At 51.7% G+C, this 27819-nt stretch overlaps 1 protein-coding gene and 1 long non-coding RNA gene across 3 annotated transcripts; one reads left to right on the top strand and one right to left on the bottom strand.

The window, feature by feature from the left end:
- Positions 1-784: 784 nt before the first annotated feature.
- LOC138841302 (uncharacterized) lies at positions 785-11551 on the bottom strand. Its single transcript, XR_011376379.1, has 3 exons — positions 11494-11551; positions 10609-10732; positions 785-890 (listed from the first exon to the last, which is right to left on the bottom strand). It is a non-coding gene; the product is annotated as an uncharacterized lncRNA (long non-coding RNA).
- Positions 11552-20786: 9235 nt separating this feature from the next.
- On the top strand, positions 20787-26423 carry LOC138841317 (ankyrin repeat domain-containing protein 49). 2 transcript variants are annotated; one of them, XM_070041999.1, is made up of 4 exons: positions 20787-20967; positions 22537-22576; positions 23351-23689; positions 25000-26423. In XM_070041999.1, exons 3-4 carry the CDS (start codon positions 23432-23434, stop codon positions 25459-25461), a joined length of 720 nt encoding a protein of 239 aa, XP_069898100.1. In that variant the 5' UTR covers positions 20787-20967; positions 22537-22576; positions 23351-23431; the 3' UTR covers positions 25462-26423. The 2 variants fall into 2 exon arrangements, with proteins under 2 accessions (XP_069898100.1, XP_069898101.1); XM_070042000.1 differs by lacking the exon at positions 22537-22576.
- Positions 26424-27819: the final 1396 nt, after the last annotated feature.

Here is a 27819-nt window from a genome sequence, read left to right as displayed (position 1 = left end):
CTGCAAAGCGCCGCTGGCTCCGTCCAGCTCCCCACAGACCTCACCTGGTCCGGCAGAGCCCCGCAGGCCCCGCCCTGCTCCCGCCCCCCCTGCTCCTGCAAAGCGCTGCTGGCTCCGCCCCCTCCCCACAGGCCCCGCCCTGCTCCCGCCCCCCCTGCCCCTGCAAAGCGCCGCTGGCTCCACTCCACTCCCCACAGGCCCCGCCCTGCCCCTGCAAAGCGCCCCTGGCTCCACTCCACTCCCCACAGGCCCCGCTTGGTCCGGGAAAGCCCAGCAGGCCCCGCCCTGCTTCCGGCCCCGCCCTGGTCCTACAAAGCCGGAAGACCCCGCCCCGCAGGCCCCGCCCTGGTCCCCGCAGAGGCCCCGCCCACCCTGCGCTGAGAGGCGACCCAGCAGCAGGCAGCCAACCAATGGTGGCGGGCCAGCGCTGCAGGGTGCGCTGGTGGTAGTCATGGGAGTCCGCAGCGGGTCCGCGGCCAATCTCGGAGGAGGAGTGGCAGAGGGGGAGGAGGCGGGGTTAAAGCCAGCGCCCGTGGGCGGGGCCAGCAGGGTGGGCTGCGGGGCGGGGCCGGGATTTCCCGCCAAGGTGGTGGTGCTTGTGAGGCTTGGAGGCGCAGGGTGTGGTGGGCGGGGCCGGGATTTCCCGCCAAGGTGGTGGTGCTTGTGAGGCTTGGAGGCGCAGGGTGTAGCACGCAGGCAGGGCCTGGATTTCCTGTGGGGCGGGGCCGGGGAGGGGAGGAGATGCGGGGGCGGGGCTTGTGGGGAGGGGCGGGGCTAGGAGTTCCCGGGCGCGGTGGCCCGGGCAGTGCATCGGCAGTGGCGGGAAGTCAGAGGCGCCAGGGCCCACGGGCGGAGCACTGGACAGGCCAGCACCGCCTGCTTTCGAGACCCTACAGGAAAAAAGAAAAGCACAAATAAGTCCCGAACCCGCGTGATCCGACCCCGTACTGGAACTCAGCACACCCGTGCGGGAGGGGGGGGGGAGGAGTCCGTGTCTGTGCAGGGGTGAAGGGAGGGGTACTGGGGTCAGGAGGAGGGCTCAGGTGGAGGAGGGATCAGGTGGAGGGAGGTCAGGTGGAGGAGGGTCAGGTGGAAGAGGGATCAGGTGGAGGGAGGTCAGGTGGAGGAGGGTCAGGTGGAGGAGGGATCAGGTGGAGGGAGGTCAGGTGGAGGAGGGTCAGGTGGAGGAGGGATCAGGTGGAGGGAGGTCAGATGGAGGAGGGTCAGGTGGAGGGGGGTCAGGTGGAGGAGGGATCAGGTGGAGGGAGGTCAGGTGGAGGAGGGTCAGGTGAAGGGAGGTCAGGTGAAGGGAGGTCAGGTGGAGGGAAGTCAGGTGGAGGAGGGATCAGGTGGAGGAGGAATCAGGTGAAGGGAAGTCAGGTGGAGGGAGGTCAGGTGGAGGAGGGTTCAGGTGGAGGGGGTCAGATGGAGGGAGGTTAGGTGGAGGAGGGATCAGGTGGAGGAGGGCTCAGGTGGAGGGGGTCAGGAGGAGGGGTCACAAGATAGGGGTCAGATGGACAGGGGATGGTAGAAGAGGGCAGGATCCCCTCCTCTGAGCCCAGGGGCATTTAGGGACAGGGATGAGTGGCCGTGGGGTGGTCAGAACTTGAAGACAAGGGACCAGGCAGGGGCTGAGATCAAAGGCGGCAGCAGAGATGTCTCCTAGACTTAGGGGACAGGGTGTCCTGGGGTTCAGGTCTCCTAGACCTGAGGGTCAAGGTCTCCTGGGGTCAGGGTCTCCTAGAGGACAGGGTCTCCTGGGGGACAGAGTCTCCTAGGCCTGGGGTCAGGGTCTCCTGGAGGTCAAGGTCTTTCTGGGGTTTCATGAATGTTCCTGGGTCATCTTCAGCGGCCTGAGGTCTGGAGTCAGTGTCTGCCCAAAGAGCAGCAGAGGCTGAGAGTGGGTACAGCAGGTGGCTGGCATGTGGCATGTGCTGGGGACCCAACCCTGTGCCTCAGGCTGCCCAGGATTCCTCCCAGATGACAGCTGCTGGGTATGGGGGGGGAGGTGCTAAGTGTCCCCATGGAGGGTCTGACTGCTAAGTATCCCCACAGTGAGCCTGAGTGCTGAGTGTCCCTGTGGTGGCTGAGTGCTGAGTGTCCCCACAGTGAGCCTGAGTGCTGAGTGTCCCTGTGGTGGCTTAGTGTCCCCACAGTGGGCCTGAGTGCTGAGTGTCCCCACAGTGGGCCTGAGTGCTGAGTGTCCCTGTGGTGGCTTAGTGTCCCCACAGTGGGCCTGAGTGCTGAGTGTCCCTGTGGTGGCTGACTGTCCCCACAGCAGGCCTGAGTGCTGAGGCACCCTTACTACACCCAAACACCAATTTCTTTCGTAATGCATACCCTAACATGTACCCTTAATATATACCACAACACATACCTAAACCATAACACATGCCCTAACTGTAACACAAACCCTGCCACATACTATAAATTTTACCTTACCCTAATACATACCATAACATACACTCTAAACACTAACATGTATCATAGCAGTAACTGTTATGTGAACTTTGAACCATACAGTTACTCTTACACATACCCTAGCATGTACCCCAAACACTCTAATGTATACCCTAACCGAAGATAAAAATTAAAAGATACGCTAACATTTACCCTAGACATAACATGTACCCTAACCCTATCATATACTGTAGACCTTACATATACCCTAAGTACCCTAAACTTATGGCAACACACATCCTAACATGTTGCCTAACCAAAATCATAACCATAACCATGAGACATACCCAAACATGTTCCCGAAATCTAACACATTAATGTGTCTCCTAACAAGTACTCTATCATGTACTATAAGCCATACATGTACCAGTATATTTACCCTAACATGTGCCAAACATACCATGTATCCTAGTATGTACCCAAAACACTTATTCATATCCTAACAAGTACTCTAGCACATACTCAAAACCATACAGGAACCCTTACATGCACCATAACATGTACCCCAGAGTAAACTAATATACACCCTAATATGTGTCCTAGCTTTAACATGTATCTTAACCATAACAGATTTCCCAATAGTATTTTCACTCTAACACACCAAACATGCTTTAGACACTAACACATATGGTAACAAGAACCCTAACATATACTCTAACTCATACAGGTAACCCTTACATGTACCCTGAATGTAACCTAACATACTCTAACCAAAACCTTAATCCTGACCTTAACATATACCCTAACATGTACCCTAGCCACTAACACATGCTCTAACAAGCATCCTAACCCATACTCTAATAAATACATGTGCCCATACATGTACTCTAACATGTACCTCCAACATACCCTAACATGTTCCTTAACCCTAAGATATACCCTAATATACACCCTAATATGCCCTAACAAATATTTTAATCTAAACAGGTACCCCAATGGGTACCGCCAATGTACCACAGCACATATCCTAACATGTGCCCTAACCCTAACAGTAACCATAACCCTACCCCAATTGAGTACCCTAACACTAACACATTCTGTAACATACCCTAATGTGTGCTCTAACCCTAACCCAGACCATAACACCAACAAATCCCTTATCAGTTATCCTAACTCTAACATATACCCTAACATGTACCCCAACACATATCCTAACACATACCCCAATACATAACAGATATATTAACAAAATGTACTGTAAACTATAGTTACCCTTACATGTACCCTAACTCATACCTTAACACAAAAACTAACCCAAACCTTAATACCCTTACACATGCCCTAAGGCAAACGCCAACATGTATACTAACGTGTACCTTAACCACTAATACATACGATAACAAGTACTCTTACACATACGGATACCCCCACATGCACCCTAATACGTACCCAAATGAACCTTAACACTAACTGAAACTCCAACCCGAAGTAATACCCTAATACATGCCCTAACTGTAAAGCATACCCTAGCCATGTACCCTAATCCTAACACATCATCTAAACCCATATCCTAATTAGTTCCCTAGAACATACTCAAAACCATGCAGGTGCCCTTACAAGCACTCTAACCCCAAATGTAATCTAACATATTCCCTAACACATGTGTTAACTTTAACAAAACCATAAACCTTATACAATGAAACATGTCCTAAACCTAACACATACCCCATCACATATCCTAACATGAACCATTAACATTAGCACATATCTTGATATGTAGCCTAACTATGAACACATACTCTAAATGATACATGTGCCTAACATGTACTCCAAATGTATGGCATAACAGTAGCCTATAACTTGCCATGATTCTAACATGTATCCTGACATGTTCTCTAACATATATACATATCCTATCTCTGGCCCATACTAACTCCCTAATTTGTAAACCTAACCATAACCCATACCTTGACATGTACCATAACTAACACATATCTTACCATGTACCTTAAAATGTGCTCTAACCTCAAAATATTATTTCAACATTAACATGTATTCTAACAAGCACCCTAACAGTACTCAAAACCACCCTTACATGCACCCTAACATGTACCCCAAATGCACCCTAACAAATACTCTAACATGCCTTAGCCCTAACAGGTACCTTAACCCTGTCATTTCCTACGCTAACATGTACTCTAAATCATAGCAATACCATTACATGCCCTGTAACATGTACCCCAAACCTACCCCAATGCATGCCCTAACATGTGTGCCAAAACCTAACACCCTAACATGCACCTCAAACCCAAACACTATCTTAACGTGTTCCCTAACATGTACCCCACCATACATCCTAACTCTGACCCATACTCACATCCTAGCATGTGCCCTAACCCAACTCATACCCTAATATGTACCCCAAGCTACTCACCAATCTTATGTCTCATTCTAAGCCATCTACTAACCCCAACCCATACATAACTGCACAACTAACACTTTCTGCAATCCTACCCTAACAAGTTCACTAATCGTCACCTGTTCCATAATCAACTTTGAAGACTATTCCATATCCATACCACATCCATAACCCCAACCCATCCCACAGAGTTCTTCCTCACACATTCCCTAACCCTAAACCTTTCCTGGACCCTTACTCTAACATTTCCTCAAGTGCATCCCCAACATCACCCTTTGTCTACCATATTCCCTACACCCTTTCCTGACCTTAAGCCTGACCTATTCCATAATCCAAATGCTAGCCCTAACCTCACCAGATCGATAACTTTAACCCATAATCCTAACACTGACAATGACCCTGACTCTGACCCTAACCCACAACCCTAACCCATACCCTAGCACATGCTCCAACATGTACCCTATCAGTTATCCTAACACATACCTTTACTCTAAAACCCTAAACTGTAACACATACCCTAATAAGTACCATAACAAATATAGTAAACAGTGTCACATTCTATCAAGTACCCTAACAAGTACTGTAAACCATACAGGTACATTTACATACACCCTATGATCTACCTCAAATTCACTTTAACACATACCCTAACACTTGCCCTTAACCCAAACTATAACCCTAATATACACTATAGCATATACCTTAACCCTAAAAATACCCAAACTCTAACACAAACCCTGACATATACCATAAACTTCATCCTAACTCAAACACATGCCATAACATATACTCTAAACACTAAAATGTGTGGTAACAACTACTCTTACATGCACTCTAATACATGCCCAAACATACCCTAATACATAACCTTAACCCTAAGCCAAACCCTAACAAGTACTCTAACATATACCCTACTGATTAACACAGACCCTAACCATTATCATGTACTGTAAAGCTTACATATACCCTAACAAGTACCCTAAACTTATCCCAACATACTTCCTAACATGTTGCCTAACCCAAACCATAACTGTAACCTTAACACATACCCAAACACATACTCTAACACACACTCTAAACATTTACATGTATCCTAACAAGTACTCTAACATGTACTTCAAGTCATACATGTACCCGAACATGTGACAAAACATACCCTGTTTGCTAGCATGTACTCTAAACACTAACTCATACCCTAACAAGGACCCTAACACTTATTCAAAACCATGCAAATACCCTTAAATACACTCAAACTTGTACCCAAAAGTAACCCAATGTACACCCTAATATGTGCCCTGACTTTAACATGTCTTTTAACCCTAAAAGATTTCCCAATAGTACTCTAACACATTAAACATACTCTAGACACACATACTCTAACAAATACCCTAACACATACTCTATAAAGCATACATGTACCCTGAATGTACCTAACATACTCTAACTCTGACCTTTACATATACCCCAAATACCTTGACCCGTACTCTAAAAAATAAATGTACCCTAACACGTGACTCAAACATATCCTAACATGTACCTTAACCCTAACATGTACCCTAACATGCACCTTAACATCCCCTAACAAGTACTGTAAACCACACAAGTATCCTTACATGCACCCTAACATGTACCCTCAATGTTCCCTAACATATAGCCTAACATGTGCTATAGTCTTAACATGAACCTTCACCCTAACGAATCCCCTGTGAAATATGCTAACTCTAATACATACCATAATATGTGCTCTAACACACACTCTAACATGTACCGTAACCCTAACAAATCCCCTATCAAGTACCCTAACTCTAACACATACCCTAACATGGACTCAAACACATACCCTAATACGTGCCATTACTTTAACATGTATGTTAAACCTAACAGATTCCCAATATACTGTAATACACTAAACATGCTCTGGACACGAACCCATATGGTAACAAGTACCAATTCACATATTCTATAAACTGTACGTGTACTCTGAATGTACCCTAACAAACTGTAACTTAACATGTACCCTAAACGTAGCACATCCCCTAATAAATACTCTAAATTCTAATACATTGTCTAAACCATACAGGTAACCTTATGTGTACTCCAAATGTGTAACCTGACACAGGCCCTAGTCCTGACACATAAATGTACCCTAAAATATTCCCTAACATATACCTCATCACACACCCTAACTGTGACCCATACTCACACCCTAACATGTACCCTGACTGACATCCATACGCCAGCATGTACCCTAACTCTAACACCCTATGTACCTCAACCCTAAAATTTGTGGTAAACATTAACATGTACCCTAACAAGTACCCTAACGTGTACTCTAAGTGAGCCTTACATGCACCCTAACGTACCCAAAATGCTCCAGTGCTCTGCTTTTCCACAAGCCCTGCCCCTGGGCTGCACACTTCCCTGCTCTAGGCAGAAGGTGCTCTAGGCAGGTGCACTATCCATGGAGGACACTGGGTGCAGTGAGGGCTGCTTCCCACCAGAGGGCGCTCTAGGTATGCACACTGTCCTCCTCACCACCAGGGGTTGCAGTGACCACTGCTTCCCACCAGAGGGCACTCTAGCTGTGTGCACCGTCCTCCTCAGGACCCCGGGGCCTCCCACAATCTCCGCCCCTGGCCTGCTCACTTCTCCTTTGCCACACCCCTCCTGTGCTCTGCCTCCCCACAAGCCCTGCCTCTGGACTCGTTCTTGCCCCACCCCTATCACTCTCTGCCCCTCCACAAGCCCCGCCTCTGGACCGTTCACTTCCATGCTCTGTTCCTCCCACAAACTAGAGGGTGCAGTGAGCACTGATTCCCACCAGAGGGCGCTCTAGGCTTGCATACTGTCCTCCTCCTCTCAAGACCTGGAGTACATTAAGGGCTGATTCCCACCAGAGGGCGCACTAAGCAGGTGAGCTCCCTGCTGCTCTCCTCGGGACCCAGGGTGCAGTGAGAGCTGATTCCCCCAGAAGGTGTCTAGGCAGGCTCATCGTTATCTTCTCCTGAAGACAGGGTGAGGGGGGGTGGGGGTGCAGTGAACACTGATTCCCACCAGAGGGCGCTCTGGGTGTGTGCACCGTCCTTCTCAGGACCAGAGAGTGCAGTGAACACTGATTCCCACCAGAGGGCGCTCTGGGTGTGTGCACTGTCCTCCTCTTCTCAGGTCCAGGGGGTGCAGTGACCACTGATTCTCACCACATGGTGCTCTAGGTGTGCACATCATCCTCCTAGGACCCCAGGGCCTCCCACTAGCCCCTCCCCTGAACCCCTCACTTCTGCTCCCTTGCCACACCCCTCCTGTGCTCTGCTCTTCCACAAGACCGGCCCTTGGACCGCTCACTTCCAAGCTCTTGCCCCTCCCTTCTCATGCTCTGTCCCTCCACAAGCCCCCATTGATCTGCTCTTTTGCATGCTTGCCCCATCCCTCTCAAGCTTTGACCCTCCACAAGCTCTGCCTCACTTCCAGGCTCTTGCCCCTCCCCTTTAGTGCTCTGCCAGTCCACAAGCCCCGCCCCTGGGCTGCTCACTTCTGGGCTCTTGCCCACCTTTCTCAAGCTCTGCTCCGCCCACAAAACCTGAGGGTGCAGTGAGCACTGATTCTGGCCAGAGGGCGCTCTAGATGTGGAGCCTTCCTGGTGTGGGGCCTGCCTGGTGTGGGGCATGGTGTGGGACCTGCCTGGTGTGGGGCCTGCCTGGTGTGGGGCCTGCCTGGTGTGGGGCCTGCCTGGCGTGGGGCCTGCTTGGTGTAAGGCATGCCTGGTGTGGGGCATGCTTGGTGTGGATACTGTCTGGTGTGGGGCCTGGCATGGGGCCTCCCTGGTGTGGGGCCTGCCTGGTGTGGGGCCTGCTACAGGGCCTGTCTGGTGTGGGGCCTGCCTGGTGTGGGGCCTGGAGTAGGGCCTGGCATGGGGTCTGGTGTGGGACCTTCTTGATGTTGGGCCTGGCATGGGGCCTGGCGTGGGACTTGCCTGGTGTGGGGCCTGCCTGGTGTGGGACCTGGCAAGGGGTCTGGTGTGGGGCTTGCTTGATGTGAGGCCTGGCATGGGGTCTGGTGTGGGGCCTGGCATGGGGCCTGGTTTGGGGCCAGCCTAGCGTGGGACCTGCCTGGTGTGGGGCCTGGTGTGGGACCTGCCTGGTGTGGGGCCTGCTTGATGTGGGGCCTGGCATGGGGTCTAGTGTGGGGCCTGGTATAGGGCCTGCCTGGTGTGGGGCCTGCCTAGTGTGGGGCCTGGTATGGGGCCTGGCATGGGGCCAAGTATGTTACCTGGTGTGGAGCATGGTATGAGGCTTGCCTGGTGTGGGGCCTGGCTTGGGGCATGGTATGGGACCTGCCTGGTGTGAAGCCCGGCATGGGACCTGCCTGGTGTGGGGCCTGGTGTGGGTCCTGCTTGGTGTGGGGCTTGGTGTGAGGTCTGCTTGGTATGGGGCCTGGCATGGACCCTGGCATGAGGCCTGGCGTGGGGCCTAGTGTGTGACCTGGAGTGGGGCATGGTGTGGGTCCTGGTATGGGGCCTGGAATGGGGCCTGGAGTGGGGCCTGCCTGGTGTGAGGCCTGCCTGGTGTGGGGCCTGGTATGGGGCCTGGCGTGTGGCCTGGTGTGGGGCCTGCCTGGCGTGTGGCCTGGTGTGGGGCCTGCGTGGTGTGGGACCTGGTATGGGACCTGGTGTGGGACCTGCCTGGTATGAGGCCTGGTGTGGGCCCTGCCTGGTGTGGGGCCTGCCTAGCGTGGGGCCTGGTGTGGGTCCTGGTGTGTGGCCTGCCTGGTATGGGGCTTGGCGTGGGCCCTGGCGTGAGGACTAGAGTGTGACCTGGCATGGGGCATGCTGTGAGACCTGGTGTGGGGCCTGCCTGGTGTGGGGCCTGGCGTGGGGAATGGTTTGGGGCCTGCTTGGTGTGGGGCATGGCATGGGGCCTGGTTTGGTGCCGGCCTAGCGTGGGACCTGCCTGGTGTGGGGCCTGGTGTGGAGCATGGTGTGGGGCCTGCCTGGTGTGGGACCTGGTGTAGGTCCTCGTGTGGGACATGCCTGGTGTGGGGGCTGCCTAGTGTGGGGCCTATTATGGGGCATAGCATGGGGGGCATGTCTGGTGTGGAGCCTGCCTGGTGTGAGGCCTGTTGTGGGACCTGGTATTGGGCCTGGTGTGGGGGCTCCCTGGTGTGGAGCCTGGCATGGAGCCAGTCTGGTGTGGGGCCTGCCTGGTGTAGGGCCTAGTATGGGGCCTGGCGTGGGGCATGGTGTGGGGGCTGCCTGGTGTGGGGTCTGCCTGGTGTGAGGCCCGTTGTGGGACCTGGTATGGGGCCTGGTGTGGGGGCCTGCCTTGTGTGGGTTCTGGTATGGGGCCTGGCATGAGGCCTGGTGTGGGACCTGCCTGGTGTGGGGCTTAGTGTGGGGCCTGCCTGGTGTGGGGCCTGGTATGGGGCTCCCTGGTGTGGGGCCTGCCTGGTGTGGGGCCTGGTATGGGGCTCCCTGGTGTGGGGCCTGCCTGGTGTGGGGTCTGCCTGGTGTGAGGCCCGTTGTGGGTTCTGGTATGGGGCCTGGTGTGGGGGCCTGCCTTGTGTGGGTTCTGGTATGGGGCCTGGCATGAGGCCTGGTGTGGGACCTGCCTGGTGTGGGGCTTAGTGTGGGGCCTGCCTGGTGTGGGGCCTGGTATGGGGCTCCCTGGTGTGGGGCCTGCCTGGTGTGGGGCCTGGTATGGGGCTCCCTGGTGTGGGGCCTGCCTGGTGTGGGGCCAGGCATGGGACCAGCCTGGTGAGGGGCCTACCAAGTGTGGGGCAGACCCGGCACTCACCACTCCAAGTTTCTGAACTCGTCCCATTCTCTCACTGCAGCACCTGAGGTCAAGGGCAGTCTCGGGAGAACAAAGAATCAGCATCCTGCAGGCCCTCCACTGCTGAGCGGGATCTGGAGTATGGCTGAGAAGAAAAAGAAAAAGCCATCTCAACCACACTGTCTGCTCCCACCTTCTGCTACCAGACCCAGCTCCTAAGGAGACAGAACTCAGGCCAGGCCCGAGGCAGTGATGGTTTACTCCTAATAACCCTGCCAGTGAGAGAGTCCTCCAGGCACAGAGAAAGATAACAAAGGAGTTTTACTAATGGGTCTGCAACTACTGCGTCCTGAGCTCTGTCAGAACTAGGAGCAGCTGCAACCTACAAGGCTTTTGTTTTCTCCTTCCCACAGGTGTCAGCTCTCTGCAGGCCCCTCAGCTCCTCAGGCTCTCTGCCTCTCTGCCGGCCCCTCAGCGGAGCCCCGCCGGACTGAGGAGACCCTGCGCCGGCCTGAGGAGCCGAGGCCCGCCGGCCTGAGGAGACCCTGCGCCGGCCCCTCAGCCGAGCCCCGCCGGCCTGAGGAGACCCTGCGCCGGCCTGAGGAGACCCCGCGCCGGCCTGAGGAGACCCTCGCCGGCCTGAGGAGACCCTGCGCCGGCCTGAAAAGACCCTGCGCCGGCCCGAGGAGACCCCGCGCCGGCCTGAGGAGACCCTCGCCGGCCTGAGGAGTCCCCGCGCCGGCCTGAGGAGTCCCCGCGCCGGCCTGAGGAGACCCTCGCCGGCCTGAGGAGACCCTGCGCCGGCCTGAGGAGACCCTCGCCGGCCCCTCCGCTGGTCCCTCAGCCCAGCCTCTCCCGCCTCAGGAACCCCTCTGCCAGGCCCTTCCGCATAGCCGGATCCCATACCACACTTCTCTCCTGAGCAGCTCCACAAACCCAGCCAAGCGCCGCTCACTTCCTGTCCTGCTCTGCTCCACAAACCCCGCCCTACGCCGCTCACTTCCTGTCCCTAACCCCGCCCCTCTCCTGCTCAGCTCCGCAGACCCCGCCCTGCGCCACTGACTTCCTCTCCCTAACCCCGCCCCTCTCCTGCTCGGCTCCGCAGACCCTGCCCTGTGCCGCTCACTTCCTCTCCCTAACCCCGCCCCTCTCCTGCTCTGCTCCGCAGACCCCGCCCTGCGCTGCTCACTTCCTCTCCCTAACCCCGCCCCTCTCCTGCTCGGCTCCACAGACCCCGCCCTGCGCCGCTCACTTCCTCTCCCTAACCCCGCCCCTCCCCTGCTCGGCCTCGCAGACCCCGCCCTGCGCCGCTCACTTCCTCTCCCTAACCCCGCCCCTCTCCTGCTCGGGCCCCACAGACCCCGCCCTGCGCCACTCACTTCCTCTCCCTAACCCCGCCCCTCTCCTGCTCGGGCCCCACAGACCCCGCCCTGCGCCGCTCACTTCCTCTCCCTAACCCCGCCCCTCTCCTGCTCGGCTCCACAGACCCCGCCCTGCGCCACTCACTTCCTCTCCCTAACCCCGCCCCTCTCCTTCTCGGCTCCACAGGCCCCGCCCAGTGCTGCTCACTTCCTCTCCCTAACCCCGCCCCTCTCCTGCTCGGCCCCCACAGACCCCGCCCTGCGCCGCTCACTTCCTCTCCCTAACTCTGCCCCTCTCCTTCTCAGCTCCACAGACCCCGCCCTGCGCTGCTCACTTCCTCTCCCTAACCCCGCCCCTCCCCTGCTCGGCTACGCAAACCCCGCCCTGTGCTGCTCACTTCCTCTCCCTAACCCCGCCCCTCTTCTGCTCGGCCCCCACAGACCCCGCCCTGCGCTGCTCACTTCCTCTCCCTAACCCCGCCCCTGTCCTGCTCGGCTCCAGAGACCCCGCCCTGTGCTGCTCACTTCCTCTCCCTAACCCCGCCCCTCTCCTGCTCTGCTCCACAGACCCCGCCCTGCGCTGCTCACTTCCTCTCCCTAACCCCGCCCCTCTCCTGCTCGGCTCCAGAGACCCCGCCCTGTGCTGCTCACTTCCTCTCCCTAACCCCGCCCCTCTCCCTAACCCCGCCCCTCTCCTGCTCTGCTCCACAGACCCCGCCCTGCGCCGCTCACTTCCTCTCCCTAACCCCGCCCCTCTCCTCTGCTCTTCCCACAAACCGAGAGGGTGCAGTGACCACTGATTCCCACCAGATGGTGCTCTAGGTGTGCGCACCATGCTCCCTTTCTCAGGACTAGAGGGTGCAGTGACCACTGATTCCCACCAGATGGTGCTCTAGATGTGTACATGATCCTCCTCATCTCAGGACCAGAGAGGTGCAGTGACCACTGCTTCCCACCAGATGGTGCTCTAGGTATGCACACTGTCCTCAGGACCCTTGGCCTCCCACAAGCCCCGTCCCTGGACCATTCACTTCCCGCTCCTGCCCCACCCCTGCAGTGCTCCACTCCTCCTCCTAGCCTGTAGCTGCAGCTGCTTCTGCCCAGGACACTGCAAAACTTGAAGCCCTGATGAAGTGTCCCAAAGCCTCAGTGCCAAAGACAGACTAGCCTGTTTGGTCCTGCTGCAAACTTGAGCGTCCGAACCCCAGAGCAGTCTTGTCCCAGTGTTATGGAGAAAAGAGTCCACCACTCAGACAGCCTCACGTAAAAAGATGACTTTATTGGGGAAGTGGAGAGCTAACCGGCCAGGGACACAGCACAGATTCAGGAGCTGAAACTGAGACCCCGAACTACCCACAAGCTAGGGTTTTTAAAGGCAACATCCACATGGTCCAGCCTGGCCACACACAGGTAGCCAACGGGATTGTAACACCACATAAGGGTTGCATGTTTATGTCCGTGGCTGGTGGGTTACAGTCCGACTCCTAGGAACTGTTTGAACTAACCTATCATTCTGGCTTGAATTGGCAAGCAAATTTGGGGTACCCACACAAAGCAAGTGGATATTCTTACTCTTCGGATTTGTATATTCCGGAAACATGATGTCATATGCCCCTGCATCCTTGAAGCTGGGGGCTGTTACAAAGACAGCTACAGGAGCTTTACTACAGAGATAGCTACAGGAGGATACACAATGTGCACACCGAGGCATCAATTCCCTTGAAGCAGGAGGCAATCGATCACAGGGTGGGATGCACAACTTTGCACCTCAGGCACGGTTCTAATTGGGCAGGGTATGACATAGGGCATAAGTCTGTGTGAAATATGTTCTAAGGTCTCCCTTCATGGCCTCTCTTTGTTTTTAGTAAAGGATCAATTTCTCGGCTTAGTTTTCCTCACACAGTCTGGGACCTTAACAGTCTAGGAGACCCTTCACCCTACACCATCTCTCAGTGAATCCTCACAGTGTCAGCTCAAGCCAGCAGTCAGGGCCTGCAGTGATCTGCTGGGTGCCAGGAAGGAGATGGGGCCCCATCAATAGGGAGGTCAAATGGGGAGGTAGAGGCTGCCGGCAGAGGCAGGAACATTGTAATGGGCTGTGTTCCCAAAGTTCATATACGGACGCTCTCATCACCCGGCACCTGTGAATGTGACCTTACATGGAAATGGACTCTTGGCAGGAGATCAACTCCACTTCCTGTTGTTATTGTCCCCCTAAAAGGGGGAAACTGGGTCCCAGAAATGCACCCAGGGATGATTCTCTGTAGAGGGATGATCACTCTGCTCTCACAGGTTTAGCAGCTGAGAGAAGACCCAGAACTCACCATGCCTTGTACCTCCTCAGGGAATGTGGCCCAGAAGACACTGATTCCGTGCTGCTGGACTTCAGAGCTGTGAACACAGATCTCTAAACCACCCAGTCTGCAGTGGTGTGTCAGAGCCACACTAGGGAAATAACACACAAGTGTTCCACTCTTTCCACATGCTCTCCAGACCACAGTGCCTCCTCCAAGTTCACGCAAAGGGTTTTATGGAAAGCAGGGCCCTTCACGGGACATAGCCATGGCCAAGTGGTCACTTGCATCTGTCTGGCATCTGTGGCCTCAGCTCTCCACCTCCTGGGACTAGTGGGGAAATTAGGCCAAGAAACAGAGGTATGATGTTCTGAAGCTGGTGAGCCTCTATCCTACTGATGTTGTATCCACAGGATATTGGCGCTTGGGTCATCTGCACTTGGAACAGCCAAGACGTCCCTTGTAAACTCAGGAAGGTTCGTGAGGAGGCTTTTCCAGCTGGTCATGGCATTTTGCCAGTGTCCACCGAGCCCAGGCTGGCCCTTTACAGGGGGGAGGGTGGAACAGGCTGTGTATTCACACCTTGGTTCTCAGAGAAGTCTGGGGCAAAGCCACAGGGGGAAAAGAGAAGAAAGAGGCTGGGTGTCAGGATGCTAAGGTTAGGGACCCTCCCCACGGGGCTGAGGACTGACCAGGGGCCTCCTGCGCCATCAACATGAGGGCCTCTGACCAGTGTGGAGTGACCCTTCTCAGGAGCCCAGGCCCAGCAACAGTCAGCAACAGGGGCTTTCATCACTTTTCTCAAAGTGGACAAGAAGCAGCTTCCCAAGTCAGTTCTGGACTTCTCAGGACAGCCGCTGCCTGCCCAGAATGGAGAAAGAAAAATGCCCCAGGAGTCCCCAAGCAGCCCATGGCTCTGACTGTGACCCTTTCTTGGGTGACTGGGCTATGCTGACATAGGAAAGACCACGGCAAAGTCTGGGATGGGTTCAGGGTCCTGCATGGTTCTGGTTAGCTGGAAATGGACCCGTGGCTCACGTGGTAGAGCTGTAGCCTTTAGTACAGGCCCAAGTTCAAACCCCAGTACAGGCACAAGACATATACTAAAAACTGAAATGCTAAAAAAAAACAAAAAATCAAATATCAAATAAACACAGATGTAACTTTTTCATTGAATATTTAGTCAACTGTCTCCAAACTGATCATTGATTTAACACATTGATCAAAGTCCTAGCAATTTTGGACAGGGAAGACAAACTTATTTAACATATAAATGGAAAGGAAGAAAAAGTAAAATAACTTCAGCAGTACTGAGACTTGAACTTCTTAGACCAGAGCTCCACAGCTCAAGCCATACCTCCAGCCCTTACAATCACTAAAATAATAATGAAAAAGAATAAAGTGGGAGTAACTCATTCCACCTAATTTTAAGGTTTACAACAAACCAAAAATGATACTTCTGGCAAACAGACACTCTACCAATGGAGAGGCAGCAGCTCATTTCAGTTGAGGTTTGAAAACATTTCTAAGTACTGTATGTTAAAGAAACTCCAACTACAATAAATAGGAATCACACTAAAAGTGGTTACTGACTAGTGGTTAGTCCATAAGCTTCAGGGGAAAAAAAGTGAGCTTGATGCCAGTACTTTATGCATAAAATACTAGCTAATCAGGAAGCTAAGATCTGAGAATTGCAGGATAGGCCAGCCTCGTAGACAAATCCTCAAGACTCTCATTAACTAGCAAAAGAAAGTAAGCAAGGGTGTGGCTCAACTAGTACAGAGCCAGCTGTGTGCAAGAACTAAAAGCAAGCTAAAGTCCAGGGCCACAAGTTCAAACCTCAGTACCTAACAGCACACACATACACCCACAAAAAGCCTCTGCACAAGGTTTTTTATATGTAGTGCAGGGAGAGAGAGAATGCATGTACTGTGGAATCCTAAAAGACCTACACTGGCAATCCCACAAGGCTGAAGGATGGCTCAAGTGTACAGCATTTATTGTCAACCATATTCTTTACCCTCACTCTCTACAACTAGCCAAAGTATGCAAAGCCTATCTTTATAAATGTCTCACATTAAATACCTTATTTCCTTCTCAAACACTACAACTTTTTAAAAAGCCTCAAAGTGGCCTCAAATTCATGCTTTAATGCACTGATGCAAGAAAACTTCCCACTGATGAGATGAACAATGTGAAACCCACCTCATGCTCCACCTGGGATGTACATTCTCTACACTCTTTAAGCATTAAGTCTTTCCCTCCTTTAAACCCCAAATGAATGTCAGCCCCTTCATGAAAGTCATCTGGTGATCTTCATGTAAATGTAATCTCTTCTACCTCTTAAGCTCCCAGAAAAATGCTTGTAAGTATTCAACAGATCTTTAACATTCGTTTTCCTAACTACAATTCTGTGCAGAATGAACTTTTTTTTTAAGGGTTAGGATCTTTTAAGGCACCTCACTGGGTGCCACTGGCTCATGGCTGTAACCCTAGCTACTCAGGAGGCTGAGGACTGTGGCTCAAAGCCATCTTGAGAAGGGCAGTCTGAGACTTTAAACTCCAACTGAAAGTGGAACTGTGGCTTAAGTGGTAGAGTAGTAGCCCTGAGCAAAAAAATGTTAGGGACTGTGACCAAACCACAAGACTGCATTAAAAAGGGGGGTGCTAATGCCGGGCGCTGGTGGCTCACGCCTGTAATCCTAGCTACTCAGGAGGCTGAGATCTGAGGATCGCGGTTCAAAGCCAGCCCGGGCAGGAGAGACTGTGAGACTCCTATCTCCAATAAACCACAAGAAAACCGGAAGTGGCGCTATAGCTCAAGTGGTAGAGCGCTCGCCTTGAGCTGAAGAGCTGAGGGACAGCGCCCAGGCCCAGAGTTCAAGTCCCACTACCGACCAAAAAAAAAAAAAAAAAAAAGGGGGGTGCTAATCTGCTGAAACCAGTTTTACATGCTTTTGCCCATCCTGAGGCTTGAACTCAGGGCCTGGGCGCTGTCCCTGAGCTTCTTTTGCTCAAGGCTAGCACTCTATCACTTGAGCCACAGCACCACTTCTGTTTTTTTCTGTTTATGTGGTGCTGAGGAATTGAACCCAGGGCTTCATGCATGCACTCTACCACTAAGCCACATTCCCAGCCCTTAAATGCACTTTTATGTAACAGACTTTAAGCTTTTTTGCTATTTTGTTCCAACAACAAAAGGCTTTGATCCATAATTCTAAATGTATCTGATTTGACACTTTTCCAGGAATATAAAAATTTTAAAGCCTTCCTCTAAGTCTAAAGGTAAATTTGATACTTCATACTAGTAACTTCCATTCAGGTCTCTGAAAATACTTGATTCTACAGTGTTTCATTATGGCCAAGTAACAAAACAGTATTGTTTCAATACAAATAGATTTGGTAAAGTTTTCTTTCTTGTGAAATATCATTGTAATACATACTAACTCTCTTAAATGTGACTCTGACTTCTTTAAAATATCTTGTATCTCCTCTCAAACTCCAGGGTAAACAGGGAGGCATTATCTGAAAAAGATTAGAAAGCTCAATACAAAAATTTTTTTTTAACAGATTCATCACAACTAGTGGTAGAAACAAGACCAATATCCAGGATGAAAAACTACAATGCACTGAAGAAACAAGCTTTAACACATACCTTCAGTTTCAAATATCTTTATTTAAAAAATTACCAGCAGGATTTGGGAGAAACTTCATGAGTGATATGCACCATTACTTTCACACACAAACATCCTTCCAGAGCCATGTATATTTTCACACAAATTCTGTCAGTTAAATCTCAAAATTAATCCAAGAAAAAGCATTATTTTCCAATTATATAAACTGAAGCAAGAAATGCTCACAAGCTAAGTTTTGTTTGATGTGGCTTTTGTTGTTGTTGGAAGGGTCTGTCTTTTTTGTGGTGGTCCTGAGGCTTGAACTCACAGCCTGGGCACTGTCCCTGAGCCTCTCTATGTTCAAGGCTAGCACTCTACCATGAACCACTTCCAGCTTTTTGTGGTGCTGAGGAATCGAACCCAAGGTTTCACGCATGCCAGGCAAGCGCTCTGCCCCTGAGCCACCTTCCCAGGCCCTCCCTGAGCTTGTCGTGTTCAAAGCCAGAGCGCTACCGCTGAAACCACAGCTCCATGTCCAGCATTCTCTCCGGCTAATTGCAGGAAGGAAATCCCGGGGTCCCCTGCCTGGGCTGGTTGCGGGTCAAGGATCGCAGGGGTGCGCCACGTGCACCTGGCCACAAAGCTGGTTTGACCAAAGACTTCAAACGGATGGTAAGGGGTTCGAAGCCACGGCTTCTCTGTAAACCCGACTCCGAGTCTTATTTCCATTGTATTTGAACTTAGTTCCATTTATCTCATCCTGCCGCGGTGGAATCGAGACTCGGCCTGAACCGCGTGGAGCTTTTTCCACCGTGAGACCCCAGGGCTGCTCCGGGCCAGGGCGGCGCGAGGAGCGGAACGCAGGCCGGGGCTGCTCGGCGCGAGGAGCGGAACGCAGGCCGGGGCTGCTCGGCGCGAGGAGCGGAACGCAGGCCGGGGCTGCTCGGCGCGAGGAGCGGAACGCAGGCCGGGCCGGGGCTGCTGCGCGGGGCAGGGCGGCAGGAGGAGCGGAACGCAGGCCGGGCCGGGGCTGCTGCGCGGGGCAGGGCGGCAGGAGGAGCGGAACGCAGGCCGGGGCTGCTCGGCGCGAGGAGCGGAACGCAGGCCGGGGCTGCTGCGCGGGGCAGGGCGGCGCGAGGAGCGGAACGCAGGCCGGGGCTGCTGCGCGGGGCAGGGCGGCAGGAGGAGCGGAACGCAGGCCGGGGCTGCTGCGCGGGGCAGGGCGGCGCGAGGAGCGGAACGCAGGCCGGGGCTGCTGCGCGGGGCAGGGCGGCGCGAGGAGCGGAACGCAGGCCGGGCCGGGGCTGCTGCGCGGGGCAGGGCGGCCCAGGGGGGAGGACCCACCCTCACAGAGCTGGGGGAGGCGCGGCTCCCCCACCGAGCAGCGCGGACAGACGGACAGACGGGGGTTAGGACCCCCAAACGCCAGCACACGCACACACACACACCGCACACGCACACGCTCACTCACATCACTCAGACTCACATCACACACTCACATTCACTCTCACACATCACACTCACGCACACACACTCGCACTCTACCACACTCGCACACTCGCACTCACACGCACGCACGCTCTCACTCACTCTCGCACTCACACTCACGCACGCTCTCACTCGCACTCACACTCACGCACGCTCTCACTCACTCTCGCACTCTCACGCACGCTCTCCACACTCTCGCACTCTCACTCACGCACGCTCTCACTCTCACACTCTCGCACTCACACTCACGCACGCTCTCCACACTCTCACTCACGCACGCTCTCACTCTCGCACTCTCACTCACGCACGCTCTCACTCTCTCGCACTCACACTCACGCACGCTCTCCACACTCTCGCACTCTCACTCACGCACGCTCTCACTCTCACGCACGCTCTCCACACTCTCGCACTCTCACTCACGCACGCTCTCACTCTCACACTCTCGCACTCACACTCACGCACGCTCTCCACACTCTCACTCACGCACGCTCTCACTCTCGCACTCTCGCACTCTCACTCACGCACGCTCTCACTCTCGCACTCTCACTCACGCACGCTCTCACTCTCTCGCACTCACACGCACGCACGCTCTCACTCTCACACTCTCGCACTCACACTCACGCACGCTCTCACTCTCGCACACTCACACTCGCTTGCGCACTCACGCACACACACTCACACTCGCGCACGGCTAGGACAGCGCCGTCCGCTAGTGTCACGCAAGCTCTTTCCAGTGACCTCGCGGTGGATTCTGGGAACCGAAGGGACGGAGGTCACGGGGCGGGGCGGGGCGGGGCGGGGGCGTCCCGTGTTCATACAGGTCAGGGGTCACCCGGGTCCAACCGGAAACCAGCTCCGCACGCGCGGGGCGGCCGGCGGCGCCCGTCCCGCACCCGGCTCCCCGCGGCGGCGCCCGTCCCGCACCCCACACCCCGCTCCCCACACCCCGCGGCGGCGCCCGTCCCGCTCCCCGCTCCCCGCTCCCTGCGGCGACGCCCGTCTCTGAGACGATTCCCACACCGCCCCGCCCCGCCCCGCCCCGCCCCTCCCCTCCCGGAGGGCGGGGGAGCACCGCGGCGGGCGGAGGGCGGCGGGCGGCGCGCGGTAACGGCTCCGCTTCTCGCGACACCTCGGCGATGACGCAGGCACGTGACCCCTGCGCCTCGGCGGCGAGCGCGGGAGCCAATCGCGGGCGGCGAGGGGACGACCCGGCAGCGAGCGCGCCGGCCACGCCGCGGTCCCGCGGCGGCTGCGGACCGGCTTCCGGGTGGGGCCGAGCCGGGGGCTCCGGCGTCCGGGGCCGCCGAGAGCGCCCAGCGCCGTCCGGGCCGCGGTGCGGGCGGGAGGCCCCGGCCTCCGCGGGGCGGTCCTCACGGCCTCCCCCGGCCTCCGCGGGGCGGTCCTCACGGCCTCCCCCGGCCTCCGCGGGGCGGTCCTCACGGCCTCCCCCCCCCGGCCTCCGCGGGGCGGTCCTCACGGCCTCCGCGGGGCGGTCCTGACGCCCCCCTCCCCCGCACCGTCGCCCTGGTCCCCGGGTGCGCCCCGCCCCGCCCCGCCCGCCGAGAGCCGATCGCCCGCGCCTGGGGGACCGGAGGAGGCGTCCGGAGTTCCTACAGAGGACGGGTGCGTTCAAAGGACGGGCGGGGGGGGGGGACGGAGGAGGAGGGGGACGGAGCAGGAGGGGGGGGACGGAGGAGGAGGGACGGAGGAGGAGTGGGGACGGAGGAGGGGGGACGGAGGAGGAGGGGGGACGATGGAGGAGGGGGGACGATGGAGGAGGGGGGACGGAGGAGGGGGGACGGAGGGGGGGGACGGAGGAGGAGGGGGGACGGAGGAGGAGGGGGGACGGAGGAGGAGTGGGGACAGAGGAGGGGGGACGGAGGAGGAGGGGGGATGGAGGAGGGGGGACGGAGGGGGGGGACGGAGGAGGAGGGGGGACGGAGGAGGAGGGGGGACGGAGGAGGAGGGGGGACGGAGGAGGGGGGGGACGGAGGAGGGGGGACGGAGGAGGAGGGGGGATGGAGGAGGGGGGACGGAGGAGGGGGGATGGAGGGGGGGGACGGAGGAGGAGGGGGGACGGAGGAGGAGGGGGGACGGAGGAGGAGGGGGGACGGAGGAGGAGGGACGGAGGAGGAGGGGGGACGGAGGAGGAGGGGGGACGGAGGAGGGGGGACGGAGGGGGGGGACGGAGGAGGAGGGGGGACGGAGGAGGAGGGGGGACGGAGGAGGAGGGGGGACGGAGGAGGAGGGGGGACGGAGGAGGAGGGACGGAGGAGGAGGGGGGACGGAGGAGGAGGGGGGACGGAGGAGGGGGGACGGAGGGGGGGGACGGAGGAGGAGGGGGGACGGAGGAGGAGGGGGGACGGAGGAGGGGGGACGGAGGAGGAGGGGGGACGGAGGAGGAGGGGGGACGGAGGAGGGGGGACGGAGGAGGGGGGACGGAGGAGGGGGGACGGAGGAAGAGGGGGGACGGAGGAGGGGGGGACGGAGGAGGGGGGATGGAGGAGGAGGGGGTGTACTGTTAGTAGAGTTAGCATAGCATAGACGTGTGTAACTGTGATAGTTACTGGGTAACACATACGTCCCCACAGAACAGCCACCGTGTAGTCTTTAGAACCCTGTGATAGAGACTGTGTAACAGGTGTAACTGTGACAGTTACTATATAACTATGTAACCGTATCTGATGTATATAACCACAGTACAGTTACTATATAATATATAATATATAACCATATAATAGTTACTATGCAATACATATAAGTTACTATATAACATATGTATCTATACAGCTACTTTATAATATATATAACCATATAATAGTTACTATGTAACATATGTAACTATATGATAGTTACTATATAATATATAACTATAACAATTACTATACAATGTATATAGCTGTACAGCTACTGTATAATATATATAACCATGTAATAGTTACTATATAACATATGTAGATGATAGTTACTATATAACAGTTACTATCTAATTGCGCGTGAACTTCATTTATTAACATCCATGAAGTGCTTATTGAACTAATGTATGATCACCTCAGGAATCAGTTGGAGAATAAAAGCAAAAGTGGAAATCCAGTTGACCTGACAGAGCAGGAAGCAGTTACAGTGGGGTCTCTGAGTAGACTGAGGAGGTGGGCAGGACATTGAAACCCTTTGTGCATCCCTTCTTTACAGCTGCTGTACCCAGAGAGGTTAGAGGCCTCCAGCAAAAGTGGTAAGGCTTTAACCAAGTCGAATGCTGCCACTCACCCTCACCCATTCTTGAGGATTGAATCCGAGGCCTCCCACTGGCTAGGCAAACACAATCCTGGAACCGTGGTGCAAACCTTTTGTTTTTGAGAGAAGGTCTGGTTCACTTTGCCTGAGCTGACATTGAATTCCGGATCCTCCTTACTCCACATCCCTAATGACAGATTACAGACATGCACCACCACCCCTGGCATAATACTACAGATATTTCTTCATACCTGTTGTGTACAGGTGACACATAAACGTAATGGTGCCTGTCATTAAGTATGTAATCTTTTAAACACAAACTTAATGGGTAAAAAGGACAAATGATTGCACCATTTAAAAGACAAAACAGGGCTGGGAAGGTGGCTCAGTGGTAGAGTGCTTGCCTTGCATGCATGAGGCCCTGGGTTTGATTCCGCAGCACCCCATAAGCAGAAAAAAGCCGGAAGTGGTGCTGCCAGGGCCTCATGCATGCTAAGCAAGCATTCTACCATTAAGTCACCTTCCCAGCCCTCAAACATCACTCTTAACATAAAACCATCGTATCCAAACCATTAACAGTGTAAAAAATAAACATAAAAAGAGCTGGATCACAAGGATCCACATACTTACCTCTATCAGTTCCAGTATTTAATATTTAACAATTATCATGACAAAACCACCAGAATTTAGATACTCTGTGTGTGCAAGATTGTTATATACTCTGAAGATTAAACCTCTTATCATTTTGCTAAAAAAAAATTTGTGTTTTCAGATCTTGATGAACAAAGCAGACGTAATTCATCTCTAGAAGTCTACCTTAGCATAGAAAAAAAATTTAGTTAGAATAGTAAAAATGGAAAAAGAGAAAATAAATCATGATGAAAAAACAGATGCAGAAAATTCACCGGACTTTTCTGACCACTTTAACCAACTTGAACTGTTGAAAACACATGGACACCTCATTCCCACTGGTACTCAAAGTCTCTGGCTAGGCAATTCTGATGAAGATGAGGAACAAGATGAAAAAAGCGAAGAGTGGTATCAATTGCAAGAAAAAAAAATGGAGAAGGATCCAAGCAAATTGCTTCTTTGGGCTGCCGAAAATAATCGGGTAACATTTTTTTTTTAAGAAGGCAAGGACCATTACATAGTAGGAGAGCCATTGGTTTTATAGCTAGATCTTTTCCCCAACCCATTTGAATCATATCTTCAGGTTACCCAATTTTTGAACCTCTAGTTTCTTGTCTTTGAAGTTGCCATCACAATATTTGCCTGTTTATTAAGGTTAATGAGAATCGAACGAAGCGAAGTACAAAAAAGCACACATTAAGGTACCTTATTATTTAAGGTTAATTACGAAGCTCATAAGCAGTGTCATGTATTTTTAAATCCTTTATATGTCAAATCAGTTGTAACTAATCATTATTTTCTAGTTAAGTGTCATTTAAGATACAGAGAATGTTAACACTAAATACCAGTCCTCACATATCCCTACAAGGAAAATAAAAGCATTTTACATTTTGTAGACCTTTTTAATGTGCACTGCAATGTACTAGAGGTTCATAGATCAAACTGAAAACCACTTCCTAAAAACATGTTTATACAGTTGTGTTTCAAAGGAATTGAGCCCTTTAATCCCTGAATTTTCTTGTTCTTATTCTTCTGTTAAGAATAGTTTCAGTGGGGCACTGGTGGCTCACACCTGTAATCCTAACTACTCAGGAGACTGAGATCTGAGGATTACAGTTCAAAGCCAACTTGGGCAGGAAAGTTCGTGAAACTCTTCAATAAACCACCAGAAAACCGGAAGTGGCATTGTAGCTCACGTGGTAGAGGGCTAGCCTTGAGCTGAAGAGCTGAGGGACAGCACTCAGGCCCAGAGTTCAAGCCCCATAACTGACAAAAAAAAAAGTTTCATTTTTTTTTTAACTTTTATTTGCCATGTACATTGGTATAGTAATCCATTCCTTTCATAAAACATGAATCACTTTTTTTGCAGAGGAAGTTTGAAAATTATTATAGTTATAATCTATATTGGTTCTCTCTGGGCAATACTTTGGGAAATAGGCCCTAATTGAACCTTAAATAAATATATGGTTTGATATTAGATAATCACACTCAAAAATGACTGACACATGTTCATTATGAAGTTACTTGTCCTCTTCTCCCAGTACAAAAACCATAAATTGTTTTTATTTTAAAGTCATCTGATAAAAAATTTGGGGGATTTGGTTTGTTTGTTTTTACTTGAGTCTAAAGCCACAAGACAGTTTAATTTTATTTGCTTTGAGTTGAAATGTGTGTGTGTGTGTGTGTGTGTGTGTGTGTGTGTGTATATATATATATAAATATATATATATATATATATATATATATATATATACATACATACATATGTATTTGTGTATCTTTCTTTCTCAGCTTACTACAGTGCAGAGACTACTTTCTGAAAAGGCCGCTCATGTGAATACTAGGGATGACGATGAGTATACTCCTCTTCATCGGGCAGCCTACAGTGGACACTTAGACATTGTCCGTGAGTTGGTGGCCCAAGGGGCAGATATTCATGCAATAACTGTAGATGGCTGGACAGCCCTGCACAGTGCTTGTAAGTGGAATAACACCAGAGTGGCTTCCTTCTTACTTCAGCATGATGCAGATATCAATGCCCAAACTAAAGGCCTCTTGACCCCCTTGCATCTTGCCGCTGGGAATAGAGATAGCAAAGATACTCTGGAACTCCTTCTGATGAACCGCTATATCAAACCAGGTCTGAGGAACAACTTGGAAGAAACTGCCTTTGATATTGCCAGAAGGACAAGCATTTATCACTACCTCTTTGAAGTTGTGGAAAGCTGTACAAATTCTTCTCCCAAGTCTTAATGGTTCGGTTAATTTTCTTAAGTTTCCAAAATGCCAGTACATCATTTTTGTAAGATACAAAATATTTTCACAATACAAAGTAGACATCAATGTCTTACTGTAAAAATATGGGTTCTTATGGTATTCTTCCAAGTGAATTGCCTGTCTTTGATGTCCAAATATGTTCAAGAGTTGTTTGTGTACTTTTTTTTTTTTTTGGATCTGGTCGTAGGGCCTGAACCCTGGGCCTGGGCGCTGCCCCTCAGCTCTTCAGCTCAAGGCTAGCGCTCTACCACTTGATGGGTACATCTTTAATGATTTCTGCAGTCTGATTTTTTTTTAATTAAGAATAATTTTATCTGTTAAAATGAGTACTACAGAAACTAAAGATATTTCTGGTGCTGCTCTGAAAAAAAGTATAATTTAAAATAATATTCTGTATCTTGGGTCTTTAGTGAATATTTAGTGTATTGGCATATATGTTTATCAGACAGGATAATTCAGAATTTAAAACTCTTTTTAAATGTAGTGATGCAGTTATCTATCTTCTTTATGTTGCTTTCATTTTCTACCAGAAAACTAAATATTATTAGTGACTGTGATAGTGTTTTCCCTACTACAATCGTGAACAGTCTGGTCAACCTACATGGTCCTTCCTTATTCTTACAGTAAGTTAATACGACCTTTTAGACATGTAAAAAATTATGCCTTGGTCTAGGAGGTATAGCTCTCCAGCTGGTTTTAACTACCAGTTCATGCTAGGTTGAACACTGCTGGTAGACTTGAGTTTCAAGAAAGGTTGGTTTTCTAAAGTTCTCATTTTCTACAACCCTTGGAAAGGCAAAATGACAAGGCATAAGGAATTCTAAGTGAGAGAATGGTTATATGGGGACGAAACCAAGTAACTTAAGCTTTCTTGGATAGTAACCAAAAGCATGTGTGTGTGTTTTTTTTTTCAAGAAAAATAAAGGTTTTTACACACACACAGAAGACATGAATTCTTTTCTGTAACTGTATAACTTTGTTGAGTCCATAGCATATTTACTCAACCCTTATGTATTTATTCAATATCTACTCTTTCTGGCTTGTAAATGCAGTTTCCCATTGTTTATATGGCCACTCACTCTGTGACTATTCCCAAAAGGTCTCTGCTTAACCTCTCAACACTAAAACTAAAGGTAAACAAACCTTTCTTCAATATACATTTTAAACGTCTAATTCAGTTTGTCTATTGAGTCAATCATCATAGACTAAATCATAGTGATATTTAACCAATATTTGAGGTGGTTTCTTTTTGTTAAAACAAGCTGTTATTTCAAAACCAAAAGCTAAATGGTGATGAAAGAACTGAATCATTGGGACAAACAATCTCAAGAAGTTAGGAGAACTTCATTTATTTTGTGATCTGCTGCTAGGACATTTCTCAGTTTCATAGAATCAATATCTCATACAAAGATTTTGTCAGAATATGAAAGATTGCTTTCTGTTTAACTTGACACAAAGAAGAGATACTAAATGACAGAGACAGCTGGCAAATAAGTGAGGGTAGAATAGGTCCCATCTATCCAATGACGTTGCTGAACAAGGTTGCCTTGTGGACTGCATCCATGGTTTTGAGTAAACTTTGCACTTAACTTTAGATCCAAAGGAGCCTCCTTATGTCTGATTGACAGGTGAGTCCTCTTGTATTTTAAGCCTTAGCCCTCAAAAATGCTAAAGAACAAAATTCATATATGAAAAATTCCTTCTCCTGGAGGGGAGAATTTGTATTGTTTGCTCTCTTTATGCTTTCTTTGGTATTTACTAGATTAGTCTATCCACAGAAGGCATTCACTAATGCTGCTTTTGTCTTTATACCATTCAGACCATTTTCACCTTTTTTTAAAAATGTGTACCAGTACAGAGCTTAAACTCAAGGCCTCAAGCTCTTGCTTACCTTTTTCACTCAAAGCTGATGCTGTACTTGAGCCATACCTTTGTTGTCTGTTTTCATAGGAAATTTTTAGTAATGGAAAAAATGAGAACGTTTTAGTGCTATCAATAAAAGAAAATTAGGAGCCAGGTGTCAGTGGCTCAAGCCTGTAATCCTAGCTACTCAGGAGACTGAGATCTGAGGTCACAGTTCAAAGGCAGCCCAGGCAGGAAAGTCCATGAGACTTCTTATTTCCATAAACCACCAGAGAACCAGAAGTGGTGCTGTGGCTCAAGCATTAGAGCACTCACCTTGAGCTGAAGAGTGCAGGGACAGTGACCAGGCCCAGAATTGAAGCCCCATGACCGCCAAAAAAAAAAAAAAAGAGGAGCCTATCTCAGATTTTTCCCAAACAGAATTTAATAACTCATGAAGAATATGTAAACTGATGGCAGAGACCAATTCTG

This window comes from Dipodomys merriami, unplaced genomic scaffold (assembly GCF_024711535.1).
Source record: "Dipodomys merriami isolate MVZ:Mamm:240054 unplaced genomic scaffold, mDipMer1.0.p SCAF_314, whole genome shotgun sequence".
In the NCBI taxonomy this organism is placed as follows: Eukaryota; Metazoa; Chordata; class Mammalia; order Rodentia; family Heteromyidae; genus Dipodomys; species Dipodomys merriami.
Note: the sequence above shows the minus strand (reverse complement) of the source record. Positions and strands in the feature narration are given on the sequence as shown.

Bases quoted from the DNA above. Each gene is read 5' to 3' on its own strand.
- LOC138841317 (XM_070042000.1), top strand. From the start codon at position 23,432: ATGGAAAAAGAGAAAATAAATCATGATGAAAAAACAGATGCAGAAAAT. The intron at 23,690-24,999 runs GTAACATTTTTT...TTTCTTTCTCAG, and splicing joins GGGCTGCCGAAAATAATCGG to CTTACTACAGTGCAGAGACT.